This window comes from Haliotis rubra, unplaced genomic scaffold (genome assembly GCF_003918875.1).
Source record: "Haliotis rubra isolate DU_JTF1 unplaced genomic scaffold, ASM391887v1 Scf192, whole genome shotgun sequence".
NCBI classification, from domain to species: domain Eukaryota; kingdom Metazoa; phylum Mollusca; class Gastropoda; order Lepetellida; family Haliotidae; genus Haliotis; species Haliotis rubra.
Genome location: NW_025765914.1, coordinates 294,563 through 311,023, shown reverse-complemented (window position 1 = coordinate 311,023; position 16,461 = coordinate 294,563). Strand labels below are relative to the sequence as shown.

Here is a 16,461-nt window from a genome sequence, read left to right as displayed (position 1 = left end):
GTTATTTTATCCTCCTACGTTGACCTTATAAAGTGTAGCTACCTACAACGTAATACTAGAAGTATTTAAAATTTATAAGGTATTTTTAGGTTTTTGTCGGAATTGTCCATACATGGTCAGAATTCTGCTTGTACGAATATTCCCATTCCTTATACAGTTATAAATAACCGCACAGGAAGTTTGGTCTTTTCTACTCATTACAGCAATGTCAATGATCGTGTCGAAAACTTTCAAATACAGAGGAGAGAAAGCTATTTACCAACCATCGGAAAAAACACGATTCGGATAAGTTTCATTCAAATACTTTTCACTGTTACTTTATAATTTACACTTTCGGTAGGATCCAAAAGACCCCCCGTCCTTGCACGTGGCCGCCCGAATTACTATGAGATCCGTCCGACAGGTGCAAATACTTCCAAAGCCAGTGTTAAATCCCCCTAACAGGCTAATTGCTAAGACGGCGATAAACGATTACAGTTTCGTTTGTACAATGCAATCCAATACAATAACGATAAATTTGTTACACCCGTGTGTGGAGCCTCAATGTTTAAATGGGGATTTCCTTATCGTCACACCGGTTGTGTGTAGCTGATATGCACTAGTGACTAAACCGAAAGTCCAGGTACCTCCGTCATAAGGCTAGGGTCGAATCGAATATGGCGGAGGCCTTGAGTCGCTGTCCTCTGCCTGATGGGAAGATCTACCACTTCAATGTCATCTACAACCACGCCCGATGTCGTCTGTCAGTCACCCCCGACACGAAACTGTCCCTTGCGTTTACTGAGAAGGTCGTGGCGACCTTAGAGTCGCTAGGCTATGTGAACTGTTACTTCCACGACCGGGACTGTTTGCCAGGTAGAAATGTTTTCAACGAGTTGTTCCGGGTGGTGGAGGGGTCGGACTACACAATCGTTGTCCTCACGGCTGGGTTTGTCAAGGACTGTTGGAGCAGGTACACCCAACAGTCGACATTCAAGAAGCTTCTTGACCAAGGACAGACCTACAAATTTCTACCTTTATCGGTCGCACTCCGAGAATCTGATCTGCCCCAGGAGCTGACCACGGAACATATTTTATGTTTTGGTGAAAACTGGGAGAGTGATGCCTCAGCGTGGAACCGACTGTCGCGCGTGTTCGAAGAGAATATACCGGTGCCAGAGGTGACGAGAGGACAGGACCTCCCCAGCATAGAACCTATCCAAGGTGAGAGCTCTATTCAGCTGTCCCATGCAGACACAGTCGATTGTGGATTGATATAGTGCACAATAATATACACACTACAGGCATTATGTACAGTCATACACAGCGTTTCATGACAGATCAACGTGCATACTGATATATGTTTTAAATACTGGTTTCAAATGCAACATGACAAAAGAGTAACACATGGATCAATGGAGGTGTCATAGCGCTCGGCTTGAACTGAAATCGCTAACAATAGGATTATTATGCACCGACTCTCATGCAACATGAATACCTGTGTTGGGTTTATGCGTATTGGAGGGTTTGAATGTGCGATCTTATGTTCGTAATAGGCCTGGTCTCGTTATTTTACTATTGATTAGCCTGCCATGTCAGACTGTAAGTGACATGACGAGAGAAGATGTATGCACATCCCATACCGGAAAATGGTAGAGGTTTTAGGTTATGTATGTATGTATGTATGTATGTATGTATGTATGTATGTATGTATGTATGTATGTATGTATGTATGTATGTATGTATGTATGTGTGTATGTGTGTGTATGTATGCATGTATGTATGTATGTATGTGTGTATGTATGTGTGTACGTATGTATATGTGTATGCATGTATGTGTGTGTACGTATGTATATGTGCATGTATGTATATATGTATGTGTGTTTGTATGTATGTGTGTATGTACGTATGTATGTTTGTATGATTGTACGTATGTATGTATGTATGTGTGTGTATGTATGGATGTATGTATGTGTGTACGTACGTACGTATGTATGTATGTGTGTACGTGTGTATATGTGTATGCATGTGTGTGTGTATGTATGTATGTGTGTGTACGTATGTATATGTGTATGTCTATGTGTGTATTTATGTATGTGTGTATATATGTGTGTCTGTCTGTCTGTGTATGTCTATGTGTGTGTATATATGTCTATCTGTCTGTCTGTATGTATGTGTGTGTATGTCTATGTGTGTATTTATGTATGTGTGTATGTATGTGTGTCTGTCGGTATTTGTGTATTTATGTATGTGTGTATGTTTGTCTGTCTATATCTGTCTGTCTGTGTGTGTGTGTGTGTGTGTGTGTGTGTGACATGTAGTATACAGTATATCAACTGCAATATGTGTACTACACATGTCAGATTTTCAGAACACTGTAACGCTTCCTTGTGTCAGTTCTACATGAACAATTTATTATTCATACATGTTCACAAGGAAACACATCTGCAACAGCTTGTCCCAAAATGTCTTTAAACTATACAGTCACTGTCAATAAACAAACAGTCAGGATAAAAACAGACATCGTTGTTTATCGTCCACGATACTCTGGGTTAATAGTGAGTGAGTGAGTTTATTTTTACGCCGCACTCAGCAATATTCCAGTTATACGGCGGCGGTCTGTAAATAATCGAGTCTGGACCAGACAATCCAGTGATCGTCAGCATGAGCATCAATCTGCGCAATTGGTCACCGATGACATGTGTCTACCAAGCATGCCATACAGACTGGCCACCCGATCCCGTCAGCCGCCTCTTACGACAAGCATGGGTTACTGAAGATCAGTATTCTAACCCGAACCTTCACGGTGCTGCGTAACTGGTATTCAATAGGTAGCCCTACTGGTCCCGATTGGATTATCCCAAGACTTCCAACGGCGTTTCATATTAGCATACATTTGTATGGCTTCTGAATGCACTTCCAATTATTTGGAATATTACCAAATGTCAGGAATATGGTAATATATATTGGTCCCAATATTTATCATATGCACCTAACTATATACTCTAATTGCACAAACATTCATGACAGCTATTTTCAGTCGGCACAAAGGCCAAACAGCTGTTGTGGATAAATTTTGCTAAGGAACCAGTTGTGACGATAAAATCTCCAAATAGCATTGGTTTGAAAGAGAGTTTATAAGTTTGGGATGATAAATATCCTGTCTTATAAATAGCCGTGCATTGACTCGCCAACGCTCGTTTATTCCAATGTTTACCCATGGTACATTACACTAATAAACACCATCAAACAAACTTTCATTAAACACCATACCTTTATAACCTCTGTATGCAAAGGGTGCACACCCACCTGGAACCCAGTTTGTCAGTTGTTTCACCTGGCCAACTTTCATCCCACGTGGTGTGGAGTGTACATGCTAGACTGGCAGTATCTCGGAATTTCTTAATTTTTTTAAATTTCACAGTCTTTCAGCAGTTGAACTGCAACGAATAAGGAATCATATTGAATTGGGAAATGTCCTAACTTGACAAAACCAGATTGTTAAAGGCGTCGTAACACCAACAAGATGCTTCATCCTCCTCACTTGTATATATCGCGATGTTTATTTATTTTCAAGACCTTTACTTAAGAGATGAAATATATTTCAGGGCACCTGTAGAATCGAAGTGACACAGATATACAGTCCTGTTGAGGTTTTTAGTAATCATCTGTGTTCAATATTTCTAGCTTCTGTCTTTGATTGTCCACAATTAAACATATATAAGGCTCCCGCTCATTATTGTCAACAGGCCATGAAGAGACACACGGAAATAGATAAACTTGAGCAGTTAAATGTAATGACAAATTAATGTGTGTGAGTGAACACTTAGGAGTTGCTCCCAAATCCGAAAGCTATAAAAGTCGAGCATGTTTCCGTTGAAATGACTCAGCTTATGGACATTACGGGTGGTTCATGACAATCAGTGAAGTGCAGTCATAAATATCGCCACCTCAACCTGCCAATCCCTGTTTGCGAGCATCATACCTTGTGTCCAGATGTATGTGTGTACTGCCCTTGGATACTGATGTGTATTATGGCTAGTGTTGTTATTTATATCTAATGTCCCCGGATGTAAATACTTTGTCTATTATAATTGCCAAATTTGAACTCTATACCATGCTCAACCGCTACATTATTGCCAGCGGACCAGTGTGCAGACCTATTTCAGTCTCCCGGGATGTATATACATATACTCCATGCTGTCGTAGGGACGATGGGGTAGCCCAGCGGCTAAAGCGTTCACTCGTCACGCCGATGCCCGAGTTCGATTCCCCATATCCGTACAATGTGTGTCTCCCACCGTGCAAATGCTGGAATATTGGTAAAAGCGGCGTCACAACCCAACTTACTCACTCACAGGCCATGCTGTCTTTGGTGCTAGAAGGTTAACAGTCACTATACCATGTTTTACTACCGGGTACCCATAACTGCAAGGTGACCAGAGACATATTTCGAACGAAGCATCTTGTATAAGTAGAATTCATATGTAGCATATATGCTTCAATCCGGGTCAGGATTGAAGCACTAGAAATTCTCAGGTGTCAAGAAGAGCATATTGGTAGCCGAAATCCCAGGTTCGATTCCTAATATTAGTTCAGTATGTGAAGCGTATTTCAGGTGTTTCCCGACGTGATATTGCTAGAGTATTGACGAAAGCGGCGTATAGCCATACTCGCTCTCACTCACTCACTCACTCAAACACTCACTCACACTCAGTCACTCACTCACTCATGTATTCATTGCCTCACTTATTTCATAATGTACCGTGATTAACCGAGGTGAAGTTCGGGGAAATGTTCCTGGTGACTGTACCATGTGTGGCTGCTTGTATAAGTCCGGTCTGATGGCGGTTTAACAGACTGACCCACCGAAATACGGGTGGAATCGCCACTCCACACTCCGATCAGTGCTTACTTATCCCCATTGTGCCAAGCACCTGTTAGGGTAACAAGTACCATCAAGTCGTTTGGTATCACTCGGACAGGAATCGAACACAGACCTTTCCGCTTTATCCACCATCGTCTTTGTCGATACTAAAAGAGACAGAAGGAAATTACTAGAAATAATTACCTCTGTATTCGGGTTCATGAATATTTTGCTATAAACAAAAAACCCTTAAATTAAAGTTTCAACACAAATTATAAGAAAGATTATTTTATAAACCAAACACATTTTAAAAAATGATATTGCAAAGTCTTTTAAGTAAAATATGAAAATACATGTATGTCGATCTGTCCTCTAAGACGCAACACTTGCTATAATGAATGCTGTTTCTTTGTCGGTCTTTCACACACACCTTTTACACTAGCTGAAAGAATCAGCATCTTTAGCTTAAAAATAGTAATCCAGATTTAGTGCTCAGGGAGTAAACAAATCCATTAGCCTACTTCCAGCCCCTGTAACACGGTATTACCCACACAACAAGACACCAGGGGTCGTTAGCCGACTCAGATTAGCGATATCCGTATAGTCACGTGACAAGAACTCTTACACCCTGTTTTGTTTGTTTATTAATGTCGAAATTCTAGCCAAAATGATTATGTTCATATTGAAAAATATTTTTAATAAAAATGAAATAAAATAACACAATACTATAACACAGTCATTTTGAAATGACAAAACGAGTGCATGAAGTTTTAATTGCATGGGCGTTTTAATAACGAGTATCGCTGATGTATCATTCCCTGGAATGATGTGTTTCAAACATGCTGACCTGAATCAATATGCCCCTTAATACATTTCCTGTGCAACCAATGTCTGTCTGACCAATTACATACTAATGCCACCTGGCTGCACCCACACAATGCGACTTACCCCGCCGTGCTATACAATTACTGCCGGGAGAGTAGGTGTTACTGCAAGGTCAGAATATAATAGTACAATCCCGATTCCGGGCCCATGACATATAGATAAAGGCCCTCATCGCAGAGAGCAGGGTGAGGTTAGATCGTGAAAATACGTCGTAGACGACGTGTAGGTAGGTGAGGTTGGTGTTAATGGAGACGCGGCGATACCACCATGTCTATAGTCCTTCCCGCAAAACCATCTCCAGGTAAGACTGAGAAACATCTGGAATATTGTGTCATATTGTGCAAAGGGATTTATGTTGATCCTTCGTGGGTCTTGAGTAACCGTGTAAGCCTTGAATGTACTTCTGCAACGTAACAAAACATGATATATATCGTGGCCACATGGATAACGAATGGTAGATCTGTACATGGCATGGTCTGTGAAGGTGCGGTAAGAATTGGAATGTGTTTTTGTCGTGATGAAACTGTCTGAATTAATTCACTTTGTTCGTGGCTGCAATCGCGTGAATGAAATAAATATGGCGCGTTAATGTGACCCAACTTTGTACAGTGGTTGAGCAATATATGGCATAAGACGTGTATAATGATAAATATGTAATTATTCTGTATATTTTCTAATAATGAATTTGGCCTTATGGCTTCTAACTGCATCTGATTAATGTATTTGACGTGACTGTTCCTATTAATGTAATTATCCGAATGCATGACACCGTATACTTCATTACAATGACATGTTTATTTTCAAATGTACTGTCATTGGATGTGGTTGAGTTCTCGTACTTGGACAACACCAAAATATAATTCCCTTTGTGACTGAACCTGTCTCCGTGTCCCTTCGGCTTAGAGCGTTTGATCCTCCGGGATCTTGTGCCCCGATGTCGGTCGGGCGGATCCTAACAATCGTCATTACAATGTTAAAAGATGGAACTTGTTGTTACCGTGCCCAGCGCATGGCAGGAAAAGACACATGGACTATTCTGATAGTGTATCTGATTTTGATAACTATGTTAAACTGTGGTATGGTATCTTAGTGGGTCTGTAGTCCTGACTTGTACAAGGTCAACACGCAGACGTACACGCAGGCTGCTAATATTGCAATAGTGCAATATTCACGAACGGTATTCATGATTTCGCCTCACTCTCTGACGAGACGTCTCCACCAGAAGGTGCACAACCCCTTAACGCTGATCATTGTTTAGTACTGAATATGTATCATTCATATTAGTGGTATAATGATATAGCTGCTCTCTGACTCTCTGATTACTCTTAACCCGCGAAGATCCGGGTTAGAATTGATCTTCAGTACCCATGCCTGTCGTAAGAAGCGACTAACGGAATCGGGTGGTCAGGCTCGCTGATTTGGTTGACACATGTCATCGTATCCCAATTGCGCAGATCGATGCTCATGCTGTTGATCACTGGATTACTGTTAGATTCGTTATGAAAATCGAGTCCGATGACACGTTTTTGAAAAGTTTAGTGAGTGAGTAATATATTACGTCGCAATATTTCCACAATATTATGACGAGAAAATTGAAATGGACCTCATTTGATGCATCATGTGGGGATCCCTAGCTTTTAACCTGACGAGAGAAAGATTTTACCTTTAGGCTATCTCTTTCTACGTACTAGTATATGTACAGTGCTTGCAAGGAAATGGTCAACGATAACACTAACTTTCAAACGTCGATGATTTAGGACTAGAAATCGACACAAATATAGGTCTGCCAACTGAGAGTGACAATGTCATAGGAAACATTTTGACATTACATGTAGTTTCCGCACATGTTATATTATATAAGAATATTGCATGTATCGCCAATCGGTTTGTTTATTCTCTAGCATCTTATCAGATATAAGGCGGCGGTCTGTAAATATTCGAGTCAAGGACAGAAAATTCATTGATTGGTTGATTAAGCATGCCACGTTGATACGTCACCAACTGACGACATGATCCATTAAGTTGCCCCTGTCGTGGGGACCTACTCTAACTTCGAACTGTAACTTAACTACTCTTGTCACTTTTTGAAGCCACGTCCTTTCTGTAGATATGCTATTTTTACCTAAAGACTTTAAGAAAAAATTCAAGGAATGAGATTTATTCAAGTATATTTTTTTTCATTTCGTTAGAAACCAACACCCCAGATTGCCAAGTAAACTTCCCCGGGAGAGATGACCTTGACCATGCAAGTGAACTTCCTGAACCACAAGGTGAAGGACAACGTGGAGGTTTAGTAAATCAGAATCAGTCTCTTGGAGGCACTGAAGTAACTGTTGGGAGGAGTCATTTTGCCAATGTTAATGAAACTAATAGCGAGAACACTGGGGCGACTGATGAAATTGATAGCGGGAGAACTGACAGAGTTGATGAAACAACTGACAGGGTGAGAGAAGAAGAAGCGCATTGTGGAAGTGATGTAGAGAGGGAGTCAGTGGGTGAACCGAGCAATGCCCAGAGTTACACTGACCACGCTCGAGACGGACTCAGCTTTCTGCAGTCTGAGACACAGGTAGAACAAGACGGAGAGCAGAACACAGAACGTCAGAACATAGAAAGTCAGAAAACAGAACGTCAGAACATAGAGAGTCAGAACAAACCTCGTCAGAACATAGAAAACCAAGACACAACAAGCCAGAACTTTGAAAGCCTAAACACAAGCCAGAACACAGAACGTCAGAACATAGAAACCCAAGACACAACAACCCAGAACACAGAACGTCAGAACATAGAAGGGCAGACAGGTCAGGACATTAGAAGTCAGACGGCAGAAATCCAAAACACAGAAAATCAATTCACAGAAATCCAGAACACAGAGAATCAGATCACGAGTAGTCAGATCACTGAAGGTATCTCCATGGACCTGTCCAGGCGACAGTTGATTGGGAGTAACCGGGAACAGCAGGGGAACACTGGGTTAGGAAAGACAAGCCATGCCTATCCAGGACATGATACAGGTCAGGGTCAGGGAACAGGCAGATACTCTACATCCCTGGAGACTGGTGCCCAGAATATCTCACCCCTTAGTCTACCTGATACAAGTCTTGAAGAAGACCAGGGAGATTTGGAATCGTCAGTTGTAACACGACTTGAAAGAACGGGAATGGCTGGGTTTCGACACGATCTGGTCCAGACGAGGAGGAGATCCACTGATGACACGTCAGAGAAGCGTATTAATGAGACACGCTACCGGTACAGCGTTGACGTAACTTCTTCAAGTCACTATTCGTTCAAGAAACAAGATATGGAGCAGTCTGTACACGATGTAGACCAAACAAAACTGAAGCTACTAGAGAATGAAACTCAAAAAGATGGCTCTAGTCAAAAACAGGCTCCCGCTACAGCTAATGAAGACGTTTCGTCCTCTGGGAAAAGCAGCAGTGGTAGAGTCAGGGGTATAACAGATGTGTCTTATCAACAACCGGCACATCATCAAACCACCACGGATCAGACACGTCCTTCTACCGAAAACACCTCCACCGTCAGGCAGCAAATCACGAAAGTTGATGAGGCGAGTGAGTTAGAGGCCGTCCTCTTCAGGGCGAGTCTTCCGTCCCTGGAAGATTCTGGGATTTCTGAGAGCGGGAGTTGGAGTATGGAAGCTAGAACTGACTCTGAAAGTCTGCAGGATTCAAGTCCGGAGGAAACATTCAGTGGCGATAACACATTTGGCCAAGGCATGCTGACCTCGTCAGAAAGAGGAACGCCTGATGGTAGTGTCCAGGAAGTCAAGACGACAGAGCTCCATGCCCAAAACAGACTTAAGGAACATGAAGATAAACCGGCAGCAGATTTAGAATTCCCGAGTAATGCCGCTTGCAACAACCACCGAGAAACTGACGTGAAGATGGCGATTGGTGAACCTGGGGGTTCAAACCATGACGATTTATCACCGGCAAGGGTTTCCGGACATGACTGTTCTTTCGTTGATCAAAAACTTCTTTGGAAGTCCTAAACGCCAGTGGGAGAACTCAAACAGACACCCGATCATTGTTACAGAAGCAGTCCGTTACAGATACCATCAGTCTTACGAACGATGCGCTAGAACAATTTCCGACAAGCCAAGAATCCACGGCGCTAACACCAGGCAGTGAGAAAATGGCATCTCCACACAAGCTAACGTTGTTTGACGACAAATGTCAGGAACACCGAAACTCCAGACAAACAAACACTGAGCTGATTGAAAAACATGATCCTCAGAATAAAACATCAGAAAAGTCTCGACCACAGCAGGACACACAAGGTTCAGGAGCCGATACACCAAGACCAAACGATGAGTCAGCTAATGCAGCAAGCGGTAAGTTTGTAATACATTGAACTTTTCTTTCCGAGTATGTGTACACAAGTTTGCATTGGAATATCTGTAAATCTTAAAGTTTGCATCTAAAATATAAAACGGCAAGTGTTTGCAACATAGCGTGCAAATACACGTCGCCCAACAGTACAGCACAAAGTTCATAGCAATAGATCAAGAGTAAGTGAGGGAACTGAACCCCGAAGTTTAGTTTGTATCGTGATACAGAAATCAGATATGCGTGTATTAATAAGCTCGTTGGTTGATTGTAATGTTCATCTGTCACAGCTGTATTAAGAAGTATCGTATTGAAGAAAAACGTCTGATATAAATGAAATTGGTATTTTACCAGTGTGCCTGTGGGCACAGGCATAGGCGTAGGAACAGTTTAAGAGTTGGGGGGGGGCAAGATTTCGAAATTGATAACGGGGGGTGGGGTGTGGGTTGGAGAGGAGATATATGAAAAGGACAGACGAGTTCACTTGCTTTGCAATTTCTCCACAAAGAGTGTCCCAGCCCTTGTCTGCAGCTTTAGAATACTTCACAAGAAGGTCTTTATAACAACTTATTCTCTTTATATTTGGTCTTAAATATCTGAAAAATAAGAAATTGGAGTCACTGTCTTTTTTTCTTTATGATAATCATATTTTGGGTGCTGACAAATAGAACAATAGGGTACTGAAAAACAATAGTTTTATACTATAAATATATTATAATTACATTCAATAACAAGGCAGAAGTGAGCACAGCTCACATACCCCCGCTCATAGTCTGATCGCATTCAATACCATTATTGAATACCAAAATAATATTTTAGGAAAACTTTCAATTTTGGCATCGTGCAATTGAAAGCCAAAACCCACAATGGCACCATAAGGGTAAGTTCCATGCCAAATTTGAAGTTTGTAAGTGGTATAGTTTTTGAGTTATGCTCAGAGAAACCATTCCGGACGCACGGACACACGGGCGGACGGGCTGAGCGCTATATACCAGCGGCTACGTCGTAGCGGGGGTATAATAATGCAGCCATTCTTATTTTATACATGAATTCGGTTTTCAGATAAAACCAGCTCTCTCACTGCCAATGTATGAGTTTGAAATCGTGTCTTATTGTTATTGTTTAGATTTTCAATAAATAAATCAAACAGCACCTATTATACTTAAAATATGGCTATTACTGTAAACTAAATGTTACTGTATAGACTACAGTGTAATGCCAATGTATGTTGTCAACTTACCGCTGATTCGAATCCATGTTGGCTGTTGATAACAGCCTGACTGCCTCTACTTTCACTTTTGAGTGACATGAATTAAAAAATTTGGATTCTATCATTAGCAGAAATTATTTTTTTTGATCATGTTATTTTTTCAGCGTTACCAGAGGCTTGAATTTGTGTTTAATTCTCTATTATGGTCCCTAAAAAAATTTCCAGCTTGTAAAAATATGGGGGCGCTTTTGGGGGGAGGCTGACCCCTTCCCCAGTTCCTACGCCTATGATTTAATGGCATTTCTCACTTTAGCCACTTCTGCTTCTTACACTGACTGTCTCCTCTTCACACATTCATAAGAGTTAACTCCACCTTGTAACTCTTTCTGGTGAACATACAAGAATCCCTCTAAAGCTAACTTTTCATTCCCTCTCTGACTTGGAATCCACTCCATGGGGATCACTTGTCCGAGGGGGCAATTAGCCTAGGGGGCAGTTGATACCAATATTCTGTACTCTTCGCCTTTTCGCCCAGATGTTGAGTATTCTCTGGTGCAAATCTATTCCTAGCGCTTCTCAGATGTAACGCGTTTTAATACAGGCATGTTCCTACATCTTGTAATAAAGGTTACAAACGCCAAAGATGCAAATGCCTCTTCTTTACATTTGACCCGTGAAGGTCCGGGTTAGAATACTGATCTTCAGTAACCCATGCTTGTCGTAAGAGGCAACTAACGGGATCGCGTGGTCAGGCTTGCTGACTTGGTTGACACATGTCATCGGTTCCCAATTGCGCAGATCGATGCTCATGTTGTTGATCACTGGATTGTCTGGTCCAGACTCGATTATTTACATACCGCCGCCATATAGCTGGAATATTGCTGGGTGTGGCATAAAACTAAACTCACTCACTCACTGACTCACTCTTATTTACATTTAACACTAGATGTCATGGTTAACCGGCTGTCTCAAGGAGGTTCTTCAGCAGATGGAGAGCAGATCATCTACTCACGGATACCGCTGACTGATTATGAACGTCGGGTTCAAGGTCAAGGTGTCGTTACAGGGAGAGGAATAGAGGAGATGCTTCAAGAAACAAGCCTCGTCCATGATGGAGAGGATCGGGTTCAAGATGGTGTTACGTGGGCAGAAACAGATCAGACTGTTCCAAAGACAATCCTGATCCGTGACGATGAACATCAGGTTCAAGGTCTAGATGGCGGTACAGGGAGAGAAACAGAAGAGCCACTTCAAGAAACAAGCCTCGTCCATGATGGAGAGGATCGGGTTCAAGATGGCGTTGCAGGGAGAGAAACAGACGAGGCACATCCAGAGACGAGTCTGACCCATGGTGGAGAATATGAAGCTCAAGGTGCGTTCCAAATTCATAATGAATTTGTCTTTATCTATCTTTTAACTCACTCACTAGTCTGTTCTAGTGCAACTTGTCGTCTGAACAACGCAATTCAACACAGATGTGTCATATTCTGTAGTTACACGCAGGCATCCACATGCGCACGTACACACATACACACAAACACCCATGTACACAACGCACATACACACGAATACCCTTGATATGCCATACTGAGAGATGCCCTCATATACAGTGTCTCAAGTCAATAACTTCCTGCAGGCATGTTCCTACATCTTGTAATATAGGTTACACACGCCAAAGATGCAAATGCCTCTTCTTTACATTTGACCCGTGCAGGTCCGGGTTAGAATATTGATCTTCAGTAATCCATGCTTGTCGTAAGAGGCAACTAACCGGGATCGGGTGGTCAGGCTCGCTGACTTGGTTCACACATGTCATCTTCCCAATTGTGCAGATCGATGCTCATGTTGTTGATCACTGGATTGTTCCAGCTTTGTAAACATATGGGGGCAGCTGCCCCACACACACACACACACACACCCCACCCCAAAGTTCCTACGCCTATGGGCACAGGCATGTTGCTGATATCCAAAAGATGTTCAGTGTCAATACTTGATTCAAAAACATACAGTACCGTGTGCACGAAAGTGGTAAATGCAAAACAAATGTACATACGTTCTAAGGTTGTTGTTTTCTTATTTGGTTGTGGTTTTCTTTCAAATAAAATAATGTGAAATATGCTGTTAAATATCATTTTCCCATATGCTGTACTTTACAGAGCCTCGACACACATCATGGCTTCTCCCAGCTTGCAAACTGATAATTCATCTGATGACGAGGGCAGAAAATCCGTTCCTTGTTTGAACACAGACCTACTGACCTTATCTCTACTCCCTTTGGTGAGATATCAGCATCGGTAATATCAGCAACAGTATATAATTATGGACAGAATAAAACGCCAAACATCGATCAGACCACACGATACTGAAGAGACCGCGTATATAACGCGTTCTGCACATTCAGCGGACTCAACTCAAAACGAAGGACAGCGATATCTTCTCGCCTCGACGTCTCCAAATCCTAACATTGCGATCAGCCTGGTCAGTGCCAAGACAACCTTTCTCTAGCGCCTGGTGTACCCGTCGATGATTATATGCCAGCATCTGACATGTGTGACAATGACCGTTAAACGTTGGTCTGGTCGACGGTAGCTATAGTGTGTATTGGCACCTCGGGAACTGGCGAACTGTTTCACCAGTCTGTTGTGGAATCCAAACTCAATCGAGCAATTTGGTATCACATACCGACCATGGACCATGTCTATCTGACGTCACTTCCGTCCGCTTCGTGAACGATCATCTGCTCTGTTGGGCCAACTGATGACGTTCCTGAAGCATTAACATTGTGGAATGATGGACACCAAGATGTCTGGAACCTCGCAGCCTCCTCCATTCATCTTCAGTCAGACCGACAGTTATATTGGTCATTGTGCTTTTGTGTGTCAACATTAAATTCAAACAGCTATTATTTGAGAGCAAGGTCAAGGTACCCAATGAATTAACTGAAATGGTTCTCTTCTGGTCATAAAGATTGCACCACCTTCCTGGCATTTTCTGGAGACCTACGTCCTGGTGAATATTATTTCATGGAAAGTAAAATTAAATGTTGTCTTATTAAAAATGTAATTCATTTACATATTTTCTATTTTAAGAGTTTTATGTACATGTATATACAAAATGTATAAGATATCTGATCTTTAACAATATTCATCTCTTGTTCATCACGTTATTCCTTTTACAAATATCTATTGTAGTTTGTTTTGGGTATTTTGTTGAATATCAAGATTTCAATGTTTTTGTCAATCGTTATTCCTATACGTTATGTCCTTTTGCACTGTTCACCTCTATAAAGAGTAACTTAATTACTATACTTATGTAATTATACGTATCCTGAAAATGTTCCTAGAAGATATTTCCCAGTTAAGGAGATTATAAACAAGTAAAGCATATCGTCTTACTTTATGACGTACCCATGTCGCAATGATATTGGATAAATTGGGTATATCCTGCATGGGTTCATCTCAAGATATTTCCGAAAAAGCAATTACAGTAGACTACGGTTATATCGAACTCAAAAGGACCTCTAATTTTAGTTTGGTTTAACCGTAGTTCCTTATACTTATTTTATGAAACAAAACCCTTTGGTATATCCTTCTGTAAAACGTGCATGTACATGCAGTTTACTGTATGTGCTTACATTAAACTCGGCATCTACGCCTCTTCCAGCAATATTTGTGGGTTTTTTTATCAGAGATAATATCTGTATTTAATTATAAAACTCGTTATTCCGGTAACTCTGTCTTTCCGACCACCTATTTAATCTGTGTATTACTACAAAGGGACAATACTTGGTAACTACTTAATTTAGACACTTGTGAATCCGTACAATTTTAGACTGGTTTAATGCAGTCCGGATTAATGGGGTTTCTGTTTATTCTTTAATTGTTCTTTGAAGTGACAGAACAAGTATCATGTTTTAGTCAGAGTTCATATCACTTCTAATATAGTGTGTCAAAGAAATATCAAATCACGTTTGAGTGAGTGTGATATTATGCCGCATTTAGGATTTTTTAAGCAATATCACGACACCAATGATATACCTGATAAAGTGTTCTAGTAGGCGTTAACTAACTCTCAAGATCCATATGTCTTTCAGTTTGACAACCCTCTTTATACTTTGTCAGTGCATATTTAGACAATATAACATGTTTACGTGTTAATTAGATATTTACTCAGATACGATGTCAGAGCAATATTTCATAGTGGTATTGAACCTTGGTTTATGACGATATTGGGATATGTACACAGCAGTGTTGTAAGCCTAAGCCTTGCGTTTGTAGATCGGAACTGTCTGATCCATATAATTTTAATATTTCTGTGATTTGTTTGCAAATATTGTAACAGAACCCATTATGTTTTGGTAATTTCCATACGTATGGCAGAATATTTGTTGATTTTATCCATGTAAATATACAAGTGATATTTTGTATGATAATCCCGTGAGTGGAATAAACACATACATGAGTGGATATTTACAAGCACGTGTCATTGTTTAGTGATCCATTCATACAAAAACCAGGCGAGTTTTAGCGCCACACCCAATAGATTCATCTCGTGATAGGATGGGGGATTCATTGAGCCAGGATTAGACAATCCCGTGATAGGTTGCTGGGGACATATTCGAACACGGAACACCACGACAAGATAAACGTGAGCTATGGAGACCTATCTTGACACAGTGTAAAACCATCACTGGATCTAATGAAGCTTTGAACATGATGTAGGCATCTTGTGTTATCTTAACGTAGGTCAACCTAACGCAGATTTCCCTCCAGTGTCACAAGCATGGTTATTATGCTGACAGACCATAAATAACACACAAGGCGAATCCGGAGTTCTAACCTGTGACATGAATCCAGACATAGTCTTCACACTGTACTCATATGAGGAATCAAACCCGGGCCTTTGGCATGACGAGCGAACGCTTGAACATCTAGCCTACCCGACCACATCACGGCATTTCTGCATGTTCTGGTTTGCCCAAACCAGATTCGATCACAAATTCAAATGCTGATTGCGTCATCAACGCAACTAACATACCGTAAATCATTTAATAGAAGATGCCTGCCTTAAATACCAGGTGTGTCTAACAGGCTACGACATCAACTAATGCCACTTCAACATGAACAATCATGTCACACTGTTTGATCATAAATAATATTTCAGTATTCCAA

At 41.2% G+C, this 16,461-nt stretch overlaps 1 protein-coding gene across 6 annotated transcripts; it reads left to right on the top strand.

Annotated features, from left to right (window-relative positions):
- Positions 1-577: 577 nt before the first annotated feature.
- Positions 578-15,770, top strand: LOC124274561. 6 transcript variants are annotated; one of them, XM_046709928.1, is made up of 5 exons: positions 578-1,203; positions 7,921-8,471; positions 8,517-10,085; positions 12,237-12,662; positions 13,447-15,770. In XM_046709928.1, exons 1-3 carry the CDS (start codon positions 657-659, stop codon positions 9,741-9,743), a joined length of 2,325 nt encoding a protein of 774 aa, XP_046565884.1. In that variant the 5' UTR covers positions 578-656; the 3' UTR covers positions 9,744-10,085; positions 12,237-12,662; positions 13,447-15,770. The 6 variants fall into 6 exon arrangements, with proteins under 6 accessions (XP_046565884.1, XP_046565881.1, XP_046565882.1 ...); XM_046709925.1 differs by having other exon boundaries at positions 579-1,203; positions 7,921-10,085; positions 12,279-12,331; positions 12,494-12,662; XM_046709926.1 differs by having other exon boundaries at positions 579-1,203; positions 7,921-10,085; positions 12,237-12,331; positions 12,494-12,662.
- Positions 15,771-16,461: the final 691 nt, after the last annotated feature.